The sequence below is a fragment of the Somniosus microcephalus genome, chromosome 21 (assembly GCF_052327205.1).
Source record: "Somniosus microcephalus isolate GS21.2 chromosome 21, FLI_Smic_1.0, whole genome shotgun sequence".
NCBI classification, from domain to species: Eukaryota; Metazoa; Chordata; class Chondrichthyes; order Squaliformes; family Somniosidae; genus Somniosus; species Somniosus microcephalus.
Genome location: NC_141007.1, coordinates 68377240 through 68390897, shown reverse-complemented (window position 1 = coordinate 68390897; position 13658 = coordinate 68377240). Strand labels below are relative to the sequence as shown.

Here is a 13658-nt window from a genome sequence, read left to right as displayed (position 1 = left end):
ATGCTTAGTCAAATCAAAGCCGACGTGCATCTAGCAGTCTTACACGGTCATCGATGCCAACACACAGTTAGGAAAGAATTAATTCACCATATATATAATTCTAATAATCAATGGCTCAGATGCCAAGCACTCTGCTACGGGTGGAACAAACAAAGAGTAGGAATGCTCTGGGTTCAATCCTTAGCCTTGCTGCTGATTTATTTGATCTCAACTGGGGAGGTAGTCGGGACTCAGTGGCCCCCAGCATGGGAGGAGATGGAAGACAAGACAAGGCTCTCATTCCCGATCACAAATTGCTTCACACAAAGGGGTTGTGAGAATGTGTAATGTACTGTCCCCATAGCTGCAGAATCAACTGAACGTCTTAAAAAGGGAGATAGATACTTACTTGGGAAGGTATGAAGGGAGAATGATGAAAGAGCAGACAATCTGAATTAAAAAGGCAAGAGCTAGCAGAGCTATCAAAATGTCAACAGATCGAATAGCCTACTGCTGTTCCTATCCATTGAAACGGCACGGTGGTGGAGGTCAGGCCTGGACAGGATTGCGCTCGGACCATGATGCTTCGCACGGCAAAATAGCTAGTCACCACTCACATATGAAGAATGCCCACTTGAGGGTATAACCAGAAACCCAGGAAACTGCACTCCAGCCTGAACCAGCACCTTCATGTACACAGGGAACAGGGGGCAGTGGCGGGGAATGAATGACTTCCTTTCGAAGTCGCTAAATTCACAGCTGCTGCAATTCACGGTCAAGATGTTCTTACCTTCGACCTTCATGATCTGGTAGGTGTCCTGCACCACTTTGTACTTGGGTTCATTGCGGAAGGCCTGCGACCAAGCCTGGATCAGCTGCAAGATCTTGGTCCGCACGTTAGACTCTGTCTGTTTCTGTGAAGCACGGTACAAATTAGTTTACTTAACTCTGCAACAAAACCAGCAAGGTAGAGATCCGCAGCCCCGCGAGGCCATCCCTGCCTTTGGCAGACCAAAGGTATCAGAGGCGCAACAGATGTACAACGCACTCGGTAACGGCCGAAGCGGAGCAACATTACTGGAAAGCCCACTGCGGCTAAATTTAACGGAACCAGAGGAAAGGGTTGCCAATTGAGATTGTGTGTTAAAATCTGCTGTGAAGGCATCTCAGAGGATTTAAACAAAGTTGCTGAATGCTCGCTGTGCCAACTGTTTTATCGCAACACTAATCCGATGCCAGTTCTGATCATCTGGGCCCCATCTCCAGAATGGAAAGTGGGGTTCCAGACACACTGAAAAATAAGCAAATTATTTAGCTTTAACTTATAGTACGGTTAAAGAATATGAATTGCAATCATATAAAAGTAGTTTAAAAGGGGGGGGGGGGGGGGAAAGAGAGAGAGAGAGAGAAGGAAAATAGGGAGAAAGGTTGAGAACCTGATTTTTTAAAATTGTAATAAAACTATTTCAACTTCAAGAGTTTATTTCAGCATAGCAGCTGAGCTAAAAGCTCAACAAAAAAAGCAGGCACTCTGGGGGCTAAAATATAGGAGGGAATAACAATATAAAACCATCCAACGAAGATTTGGGGGGGGGGGGGAGAAGAGAAGTGTCAAACAGTTAGCCAACTTCAAGACAGAATGACGATTTGGCCAAACAGGTCGGTCCACCCATGAACTGTGGGCTGGGTCACTGCTCAGAACTTGGCTTCAGCCAGTAGCAGGAAGTAAACCTGTGTGCAAAGTTATTCACGAGGGGACAGATAACGCAAGTGCTTAAAAAAACAAAACAATCCCCGATAGGTCGGGAGCCTCAGGGCGTTTAATTATACTGCAATGTTTGCTCACTTTAATCAGATCAATAGTTTGAGCAGCGTCAGCAAATTCAGCCTCCCATCAGATGATCCCAGTGTAACAGGGAGGAACTTTATAATCACAAGGTACATGATGTCATCAGGAAGTGGATGCTGTATAAATACTAATGGGGGACAAACGGCTCCCCGTCACTTATATGGTATATTTTCCTGGCAAACAAAGTTTCAAAAGAATAAATTGCAAATAGGAGTTTTATGCTTAAAGAAATTACACTGTCATCTGGAAGTGGAGGCAAGTAAATCTCCACAGTACATGGGAACTTCCAACAACCCATTTCTATGATTAACAGACCAGGATCAAACCCCTTAATTGCTGTTGTTGGGATGACACCATCTCAAAGAGATGGTCACAGTCACGATTGTTATCCGTGGGGGTACAGTAGTCAAAAGACTTGGGGGAGGGAGGAGGCGATTACTAAGAAATAGGAGCAGGAGTCGGCCATTTGGCCCTTCGAGCCTGCTCCTCCATTCAATAAGATCATGGCTGATCTTCTACCTCAACTCCACTTTCCTGCACTATCCCCATATCCCTTAATATTCAAAAATCTATCGATCTCTGTCTTGAATATACTCAACGACTGAGCATCCACAGCCCTCTGGGATAGAGAATTCCAAAGATTCACCACCCTCTGAGTGAAGAAATTTCTCCTCGTCTCAGTCCTAAATGGCCGACCCCTTATTCTGAGACTGTGACCCTGGTTCTAGACTCCCCAGCCAGGGGAAACATCCTCCCTGCATCCACCCTGTCAAGACCTGTAAGAATTTTGTATGTTTCAATGAGATCACCTCTCATTCTTCTAAACTCGAGAGAATATAGGCCTAGTCTACTCAATCTCTCCTCATAGGACAATCCCCCCGTCCCAGGAATCAGTCTAGTGAACCTTCATTGCACTCCCTCTATGGCAAGTATATCCTTCCTTAGGTAAGGAGACCAAAACTGTACAGAATACTCCAGGTGTGGGCTCACCAGGGCCCTATATAATTGCAGTTAGACATCTTTACTCTTATACTCAAATCCTCTTGTAATAAAGGCCAACATACCATTTGCTTTCCTAATTGCTTGCTGTACCTGCAGGTTAACTTTCAGTGATTTGTGTACAAGGACACCCAGGTCCCTCTGATCACCAACATTTCCCAATCTCTCACCATTTAAAAAATACCCTGCTTTTCTATTTTTCCTACCAAATCTGCTAGTCATATTTAAACTTGAAAACAATTTGTGAACAAAATATTAAATGGGAAAGAAAAAGTGGAAAGATGGGGAGGAAAGAGAAAAAAGGCAATAATAAATGAACTGGAAGAAATAAATATGAACTGGATACGCTGCCAAAATGGCTTCAGATGAGAGCGCTTTATTATTTAGTTATAAAATGACTGAGTTATTTAAAACGATGATGTATTAAATTTGTATTGTTTACTTTGAGTAAGCTCTGACATTACAACTCCTTTTAGCTTCACCGTTGCTCAGCAATGTTCTCCCTGCCTCTCCTGAAGGCTTTGGATACCTGCTGCTGTACGATTCTCCCGAGCTGAGGCCGGCCTCTGGTACCTCTTGGCAAGAGCCAGCTGGGCCTCTGAGGATGCTCACACCTAGTGGCTTCCATCAGGAGTAGGGATTTGCTCACTGGGCTTCTAGGTGGGGAGGAACAGGAACCCTGGCAGAGTGCCCCATCTCACCGGGGTATTGAAAGTCAATCGTTGCTGTCCAGCGGACTCCAGGGAGACTGAGAGTTGAACCTGGACAGAGCTCTTCATTATCTGAGGCATTGGGGAGAGGATGCCCTTAACTGAAACACATAACAAACGGAGCCTGTTCCAAATCTAGCTGGCAGGAATGGTTGCACGAGTTACCTTAAACAGCTCTTTGAGCTCCTCCATTGTTTGTTTATTAGCAACCTCATCGTGGACAGTCTGGCCACAGTTCTTCACCACAGATTCCAAAACCTGAAAGGAGAATCAGGGAATAAGCAGCAAGTGTGAAAACACAGGGCTCTGGCAAAACAGATTGCACCATTCAAACCTTGTAAAGCTCTAAGACTACCCCCCTACAGAATACATTAAAACAAGCAAAAGATGCAGTCTTGTATTGTCCATGGACAGCCTCTAACGTGCAAGTTATTGGCCAAAGACAATTAATGCTCAACCATGCCAGACCCAGGTTCAAAGCAGACAAGCAGTGTTACTTTGTCCCAGCTCAGAAACAGCCCAATTTTAAAATGGGAAAAACAAGTTTGCAAATGTTTTTGGAGGCACTTGTAAAACATGACAGAGCAGACAGCATTAGATCGTCAGGTTACTTGCAGGAGATCCCCAAGAAAGGCAACGCACAGCTCTTCTCTCCCCGTTGCAAGGCTATTGTACATTTGTAGGAAGTAAATGTATTTCAACTTACACCTGCTAGTCTCTATTCTCAGTGGACACTTACCAACAAAACATGGCCCCGTACCATCAGATTGACAGATAGCCTACTGCAACTCCAAGTCATGAACGCACCAATCGCTCCTTCAAAGAAACAGTCCACTGCTTTCGTCACATCCAGTCCCGTCGGTCGGGTTAATCATCTCACCACATTCCAAATCTTATTCTGCAGCCCCATCTTCCTCAATGCCCACCGCGAACCCTGCATGCTTACAAGTGACTATCTGGTCACAACACTCTCGCCATGATGCACTTTATTAGTCAAAGATAGTAACCAGACCCGTGGAAAATATTAAAACTCGGCATCAGCCTGGGTTACATAATATAAACAACCCTGCTCGCTATGAAGAGACTGCAGTGTCCCAAATTAAATCCAGTGCAACTCTATGGTTATACTGCTCACATATAGCAAAGGTATTAACCACTTATAACGAACAAATTCATCTCCAGTTAACAGCTCTCCTGTTTATTCGACGTTCGGTGTCAAGCTGCTTCTATAAGTTGCAAATCTCCGCGCCTGCCAGGTGAATGACACCGTTTCACTTCTCGTGCTTTTTTCAGCAGCGTCATTCCTCACTACTCTTTACCAGTCTGTTTGCTCCGACAGTCTAACCTGGCAGGTATGAAGGAGGTAGAAATAGCAGCTTCCACTGCAGTTGTGTTTCAGCTGTGCTACTGCTTGCTGTGGGTTCCCGCGCGCCCTCCCCCCACCCCAAAACCAGCACAGCAAGTCAGTACAACGCAGCATGCGCACTAGCCACTGTATTCAAACAGCTCAAGTCCCACATCTTAAAAAATCCCAACAGTTGAACAACATAACTCAATCCTTTATTCTCTCAGAGCAGGAGCAGGAAGTTACAAATTTCATTTGGCTCCCAAGCCCACGGTTTTCTGTTTAAAATTTACCCCAGCAAAAGCTTGGTGAGAATAAGATCCGAGTTGCAGCGAGGAAAGCTCACCTCGAGAGTGTAAAGAACCACGTGTGGATTTTTATCATTCAGCTTCTTCTTGATGGCACCAATTGCATATTTAGCTCTATACAAAAAAAAAACTCAATTTAAAACAAGATCGCAACTTTAACATAGACATATGTTTATGCTAGAGTTTAGAAGAATGAGAGGGGATCTCATTGAAACTTATAACATTCTAACAGGACTAGACAGACTAGATGCAGGAAGGATGTTCCCGATGGCGGGGGAGTCCAGAACCAGGGGTCACAGTCTAAGGATAAGGGGTAAGCCATTTAGGACAGAGATGAGGAGGAATTTCTTCACCCAGAGGGTGGTGAACCTGTGGAATTCTCTACCACAGAAGGCAGTGGAGGCCAATTCATTAAATATATTCAAGAAGGAGTTGGATATATTTCTTAAGGCTAAAGGGATCAAGGGATATGGGGAGAAAGCAGGGACTGGGTACCGAGTTTGGATGATCAGCCATGGTCTCATTGAATGGCGGAGCAGGCTCGAGGGGCCGAATGGTCTACTCCTGCTCCTATCTTGTATGCAACTTAAACACACTCTTTTGACGAGTTTAGGTAATGGTGCTTTACCCTAATCCCGGATTTTGAAATGGGGGGTGGGGGACGAGAAAGGAAATGGTTTTACCGGATCTCAGAGGATCTCCAATTTAAGCAAATTTCACTTTAACCGGACGCCATTTAAAATTTTTCGCTTCCCACATCCGAGAGTTGACTTATTTAAAATCCTGGCTGGAGACAGTTTCCAAACTAGGCTCTGCAGAGTGGACCTTGCGGAGGAACCTAATGAGACAGAAGCAAACCCGCAGCAATACTTTCAGATATGCCAGAGCCTCAGAACAAGAGGGTACAGGTTCAGGGTTGCATCGAAACAGGAGTAGGCCACGCCGCCCATCAATCCTACTTCTGACGAAGGGTCGTCGACCTGAAACGTTAACCCTGTTTCTCTCTCTCTCCACAGATGCTGCCTGACCTGCTGAGCACTTCCAGCATTTTCTGTTTTTATTTCCGATTTCCAGTATCCGCAGTATTTCACTTTTGCAATCCTGCTTCACCGTTTTGTTAGCCCTGGCAGTTCTATCATTTTAATCTCCATACCTCACTTTCTCAACATACCTTAATACGCTTACTTCCCAAGTGAATATCTACTACCCTTTTAAATACCTCAATTGATTCAGAATCTAGAACCTCTGGTAGCAGTGCTCCTTTTCACAACCCATTATGAATACATTTATTATGGATTAATTTTCAAAAGGCTTAGGTTGATTATGTCCTATTGTTTTGGATTCTCCCACTATAAACACCTCATTTCTAGTTTACCCGGTTTCTCATCATAGCCAAATCCCTTCATCCCAGATATCTGTGCCGGACTCCCTCCAAGACCGGTATGGCCTTTCGAAGGCGGGGCAGCCAGAATTGAACAGAAGACTCCAAGTGAGGTAGACCAGCATTCTGTATATCTTCAGTAGCACTTCCTTGCTGTTATATCTCTTACAATGAAGCCCAGCACCCCATTAACCTTTTTGATTGCTTTTTCACCTGGTCAAACAAACTTACTTGCATTTGTTCAGCACCTCCTCACACCTCGGAGAAACATTCCAAAGCACTTCAGGTACAATGAACTGCAGTCACTTGTTATGTAGGCAATGTGGCAGTCATTTTATGCGCAGCAAGGTCCCAGTAATAGCAATGAGATGAATGACCAGCCAATATATTTTTGGTAGCGCTGCTTGAGGACGCTGCCTGCCAATCAGAGAATGCTGATTTTATCCCAGTTCTCTGCCTGCTACTTCCTAACCAGTTTCCTATCCTCCCAACCAGTTTCTTATCCATGCCACTAGGTTCCCTCCAATTTTAACTAGCATTGTCCTCGACAAAAATTAATCAAATACCACCTTAAAATGCTTTGATCCTGCTCTATCTGCCACCTCAGGCTAACTCCATTACAAACAACCATGTCAACTTCTCTTAATCGGCTTATGTTTTTCCAAGTGCCCCGATAAGCGATTCTAGTAATACTCTAATATAAAAACAGAAGATGCTGAAAATACTCAGCAGGTCAGGCAGCATCTGTGGAGAGAGGAACAGAGTTAATGTTTCAGGTCGGTGACCTTTCGTCAGAACTGGCAATACACTCACTGCCGACACCACTGTAGTTACTTGGCTTAGAGTCAGAGAGTCATACAGCACAGAAAGAGGTCCTTCGGCCCATCGTGTCTGCGCCGGCCATCAAGCCCTGTCTATTCTAATCCCATTTTCCAGCACTTGGTCCGTAGCCTTGTATGCTATGGCATTTCAAGAGCTCATCTAAATGCTTCTTGAATGTTGTGAGGGTTCCTGCCTCTACCACCCTTTCAGGCAGTGAGTTCCAGATTCCAACCACCCTCTGGGTGAAAAAGTTTTTCCTCAAATCCCCTCTAAACCTCCTGCCCCTTACCTTAAAACTATGCCCCCTGGTTATTGACCCCTCTACTAAGGGGAAAAGTTCCTTTCTATCTACCCCCCTCATAATTTTGTACACCTCAATCAGGTCCCCCCTCAGCCTTCTCTGCTCGAAGGAAAACAACCCCAGCCTGTCCAGTCTCTCTTCATAGCTGAAACACTCTAGCCCAGGTAACATCCTGGTGAATCTCCTCTGCACCCTCTCCAATGCAATCACATCCTTCCTATAGTGTGGCGACCAGAACTGCACACAGTATTCCAGCTGTGGCCTAACTAGCGTTTTGTACAGCTCCATCATAACCTCCCTGCTCTTATATTTTATGCCTCGGCTAATGAAGGCAAGTATCCCATATGCCTTTTTAACCACCTTATCTACCTGTCCTGCTGCCTTCAGGGATCTATGTACATGCACACCAAGGTCCCTCTGATCCTCTGTTCTTCCTAGGGTCCTACCATTCATTGTGTATTCCCTTGCCTTGTTTGTCCTCCCAAAATGCATCACCTCACACTTTTCAGGGTTAAATTCCATTTGCCACTGTTCTGCCCATCTGACCAATCCGTCTATATCGTCCTGTAGCCTGAGGCTTCCCTCCTCGCTATTTACCACTCCACCAATTTTCGTGTCATCTGCGAACTTACTGATCATACCTCCTACATTCATATCTAAATCATTAATGTACACTACAAACAGCAAAGGACCCAGCACCGATCCCTGCAGTACACCACTGGACACAGGCTTCCAGTCACAAAAACAACCTTCGACCATCACCCTCTGCCTCCTGCCACAAAGCCAATTTTGGATCCAATGTGCCAAATTGTCCTGGATCCCATGGGCTCTTACCTTCTTGACCAGTCTCCCATGCAGGACTTTGTCAAAAGCCTTACTGAAGTCCATGTAGACCACATCAACTGCACTACCCTCATCCACGCACCTAGTCACCCCCTCAAAAAATTCAATCAAATTGGTCAGACGTGATCTCCCCCTGACAAAGCTATGCTGACTATCCTGGATTAATCCTTGCCTCTCCAAGTGGAGACTAATTCTGTCCCTCAGAATTTTTTCCAGTAATTTCCCTACCACTGATGTTAGGCTCACTGGCCTGTAATTCCCTGGTTTATCCCTACTACCCTTCTTGAATAATAGTACTACGTTAGCTGTCCTCCGGCACCTCCCCTGTGGCCAGAGAGGTTCTGAAAATTTGTGTCAGAGCCCCTGCAATCTCCTCCCTTGCTTCACACAGCAGCCTGGGATACAGCTCGTCTGAGCCTGGGGGTTTATCCACTTTTAAGCCCGCTAAAACCGGGCTTGTCCCACCCTCCCTTTTTCGACAATGCTGTAACCTTTGCTACCTTCCAATTCTCTATGGCTGTGAAGGGCAAGTTTAGGACAGACTTTAGGAAGTACACCTTAACACAAGAGGGAGATCGCTGGCTGAAGCAGGCGTCAGGAATGGGGTTGTGGCCCAGATGCTGCAATGGCAATGCAGTGAAGTCAGTCTTCTGGAAGGATGAAATCCAACTGGGCCAAAGGGGCTTCCTCCGATTTGGTCTTGTGAACACAGAAGACTCCGAGGGGGAATTGACAGGATGAGAGATTGTTTCCCCTGGTTGGAGTCTAGAACTCGGGGGCACAGACTCAGGATAAGGGGGTCGGCCATTTAAGACTGAGATGAGGAGGAAGTTCTTCACTCAGAGGGTTGTGAATCTTTGGCATCGACTACCCCAGAGGGCTGTGGATGCTCAGTCTTTGAGTATATTCAAGGCTGAAAGAGATAGATTTTTGAACACTATGGGGATCGGGCAGGATAGTGGAGTTGAGGTTGAAGATCAGCCATGATCTTATTGAATGGTGGAGCAGGCTCGAAGGGCCATATGGCCTACTCCTGCTCCTATTTCTTATGCTAAATGACAAAGTATTTTTGCCCCGGGCTTGAGACTCACAGTTAAGGGCGTCTTCTCTCTTTATTGGGGGCAGCTGTGTGGGAGAATCGATAAGCATATAAACAAATATTAATCTGCAGGCTATACTATAATCACTCAGGGACACTGCACTCACTGTCTGAGCTAAGATACTTGTGATTTTTTTTAAATTTTTATAAAAGCATACAACACACAGTCTGTCTCTCTTCCCGAACACTTACTGGGCATCTCCTTGCCGAATCAGGTCACAGATCTGCAGGATGGACTCCCAATCAGTTTCTAGAAGTAACTGGCTGGTTGCTTTGTCTGTTTAGGGAGAGAAAGAAAAAAAAATAACACACAAGGATACACTAATGTTCCTAGCACCATAACTGTGACAACGTACTACAGACCACAAATAACCAGCTCATCTCACAAGTCACTGAGGAAATAGATTACATTAGGGGAAAATATATGAAGCCATACCAGCAAGACATATTTCTGAGCTAGTGATGTCCTCTTCCTAAATTTGAGATTAAAAAGGCTCACGGTTCTTATTTTCTGTAATGATTAACTATTCCCCTCCTCCCGATTACACGTACCATAGAACAGGGGGAGAAAGCATGCACAAGAAAATGGGTATGAACTGTACACCAAGCGTTATCCCCACACCGATATAACAATCACCACAGATCCCACTGCCAGGATCAGAGATAAACAGGCTAATGGACAGAGCAAGGAAAAAAATCTTTTAAATAAAACCTAAAGAAATTCTCATTCATAAATATAAATTCATTGTAGAATTTTAATTACCTACATCAAAACACTTTTTAAAAATCTTGATTCTTTAGAAACAGGGAAATAGGAGCAGGAGTCGGCCCTTCGGCCCTTCGAGCCTGCTCCGCCATTCAATATGATCATGGCTGATCCTCTATCTCAATACCACATTCCCGCTCTCTCCCCATACCCCTTGATGCCTTTTGTGTCTAGAAATCTATCTATCTCCTCCTTCTTAAATATATTCAGTGACTTGGCCTCCACAGCCTTCTGTGGTAGAGAATTCCACAGGTTCACCACCCTCTGAGTGAAGACATTTCTCCTCATCTCAGTCCTAAATGTCCTACCTCGTATCCGGAGACTGTGACCCCTCGTTCTAGACCCCTCAGTCCAGGGGAAACATCCTCCCTGCATCCAGTCTGTCTCGCCCTGTCAGAATTTTATACGTTTCAATGAGGTCCCCTCTCATTCTTCTAAACTCTAGTGAAAACTTTAATTCGCATAAATGTAAGTTTTAACATTAAAGATTTCAGCTTGCAATTAATACACGAATTGGGCACAGCCCCTAAAATCCATCTAATTTGTGAAGTCAGAATTTCTTCAATTCGCTGGTTAATATTCCTCAGGAGGAGCCTGGTCAGAAGTGCCTGTTGTTACCAGTCTCACTTACAGCCACGACAGCTAGCCTGACAGTCACCAACAGCCTCCGATTAAAAGGGGGAGTTGACTGCAGATTCACTTTCACCGAGTTGGAAGCGCAGAATCCTCCAAAACAAGGGGTCACATGGAGCAGACACAAGGTGCACAGCCTCCTTACACAAAGCCACAGGGCCAGAACATTGTCAATGGTAGGTACACAAAAGATGGGGTTCTGAATACACTGCCCCTAATTCTTTACTCATATAGGGATATTCAAGGCAGAATCAGGGCAGGGTGGTTCCTTGGTTACCAGGACAACAAATGCACAATATAAATGACACAGAGACAGATTAACGCATTGGCCTATGGGATTCATGCCCAGGGGCACTGGCTAAATATGAAACACCCACTAGGGACAGTTTCATTTAAGTATGGTACATTGCGATATGAATTTGCTTTATTATTGGTACAAACACAGGATAAATGGTGTAAACATTCTACATTTCATGCATTTTACTACACGTGTGTGTTTTAACAAATGGGGGGGGGGGGGGGTGGGGGGGAAAGAGAGGGGGGTGGCAGTGGGAGGAACATAAACATCCCGCCTGAGCATCAATGAGAGGATACTGAATCCCATACGGACCAGATTCAGTCCCTCACCTGTGCTGGGTCACCTGCCCTCGGCCCAGGCTAGAGGTAGTGGGGCCACTCGATTTCCCCCCCCAGTGTCCAGGGCTAAATAAGCAAACAAGAGATTGCAAAACATAGGAACAGGAGTAGCTCATTCAGCCCCTCAAGCCTGTTCACCATTTAGTGAGATCATGGGCTGATCTGCATCTTAACTCCATCCCACCTGCCTTGGCTCCATTTCCTTTTATACCCTTGTCTCGCAAAAATCTATCGATCTGATCTTTTACATTATTAATTGAGCTAGCATCTACTGCTTTTTAGAGAGAGCTCCACACTTCTTATAGAATCATAGAATGGTTACAGCACAGAAGGAGGTCATTCAGTCCGTCGGGCCCGTGCCGGCTCTCTGCAAAAGCACTTCAGCCAGTCCCACTCCCCCACCCTTTCTCTGTAGCCCTGCAAATTTTTTTCCTTCAGGTACTTATCCAACTCCCTTTTGAAAGCCATGATTGAATATGCCTCCACCACCCTTTCAGGCAGTGCATTCCAGATCCAAACCACTCGCAGCATAAAAAGGTTTTTCCTCATGTCGCCTTTGGTTCTATTGCCAATCACCTTAAATCTGTGTCCTCTGGTTCTCAACCCTTCCGCCAATGGGAGCAGTTTATCCTATCTACTCTGTCTGGACCCCGCATGATTTTGAACACCTCTATCAAATCTCCTCTCAACCTTCTCTGCTCCAAGGAGAGCAACCCCAGATTCTCTAGTCCATCCATGTAATTGAAGTCCCTCATCCCTGGAATCATTCTCGTAAATCTTTTCTGCACCCTCTCTAAGGCCTTCACATCCTTCCTAAAGTGTGGTGCCCAGAATTGGACACAATACTCCAGTTGAATCCGAACCAGTATTTTATAAAGGTTCATCATAACTTCCTTGCTTTTGTACTCTGTGCCTCTATTTATGAAGCCCAGGATCCCGTATGTTTCTTTAAATGCTTTCTCAACCTGCCCTGCCACCTTCAACGATTTGTGCAGATATACCCCCAGATCTCTCTGTTCATGCACCCCCTTTAGGATTGTACCCTCTAGTTTATAAAGGGTACAATCTTCCTCCCACCCTTTGCATGAAGTAGTCCTAACTTCTCTCCAGAATGGCCCGGTTCTTATTTTAAGGTTATGCCCCCTTGTCCGACACTCCACCAGCAGCAGCAAAAAAGTTTCTCTCCATCAATTCCTTTCAAAATCCTAAAAATCTCAATCAAATCACCCCTTAACCTTCTACATGCCAGAAAATGCAAGCCTCGTTTATGCATTCTCTCCTCAATCTAACCCTTGGTTTGTGTGTTGGCCCCGAATGTTGTTGGTGCCCTGGGCCCCAAGGTCTTTTTAATCCAGCTCTGCACTGAAATATACATAACATATACAGGACATCACTGTGACAAAAATGACAAACAGCTCTCCTTCCATTAAACAAAAAAAGTGTCAATTACTTTTTAACAAAAGTGGTCCATTGGAGTGGGAAAGTGAAAGCAGAGACAATCGTGGGGATTAGAAAACTTGCATTTGTCTGTGAGCAATGCCACCAGACATCAGCTTGTACATACTGTATTTCGTAGCTTTAAGATAGCAATCCAACTACAGCAAGACAGAACTTCCCATTCCCAACATTCCTGTCACAGGAACTACCCAGATGGTCACTCGCTCCCCTCCCAAAATCAGTTTATCCCCCTTTATGGGAAAGAACGAGGAAAAAATTAATCAAATTTTAGTTTAAATGTCAATTTGTCTGTTCTCTCCACAGAAGCTGCATGACCAGAGTGATTCCAGCATTTTCTGTTTCTGACTTGGTATCATTTTAGTTTCTATGATCCAAGTTGACTGCAAAACTGTCCAACCTCACAGAAACTGACAGTACTCTTTTGGGGGGGGGGGGGGGGGGGGGAAGGAGAAAAGAGAACACCCCTCCCCCTGTAAATTTAAAACCTGTGATCTGTTTCACTCTAAAATATGCAGACACAGCCCCACTG

General features: G+C 45.0%; 1 protein-coding gene across 3 annotated transcripts in view; it reads right to left on the bottom strand.

Moving 5' to 3' along the window:
- The window catches only part of hgs (hepatocyte growth factor-regulated tyrosine kinase substrate), a 41068-nt gene that overhangs the window by 25990 nt on the left and 1420 nt on the right, over window positions 1–13658 (bottom strand). For all 3 annotated transcript variants that reach the window (XM_085963851.1, XM_085963852.1, XM_085963853.1), the window contains exons 2-5: window positions 9829–9913; window positions 5229–5304; window positions 3703–3795; window positions 770–893 (exon numbers count right to left, since the gene is read on the bottom strand). In XM_085963851.1, the coding sequence (XP_085819977.1) occupies window positions 770–893; window positions 3703–3795; window positions 5229–5304; window positions 9829–9913 (378 nt within the window). The remainder of the gene's footprint in view (window positions 1–769; window positions 894–3702; window positions 3796–5228; window positions 5305–9828; window positions 9914–13658) is intronic.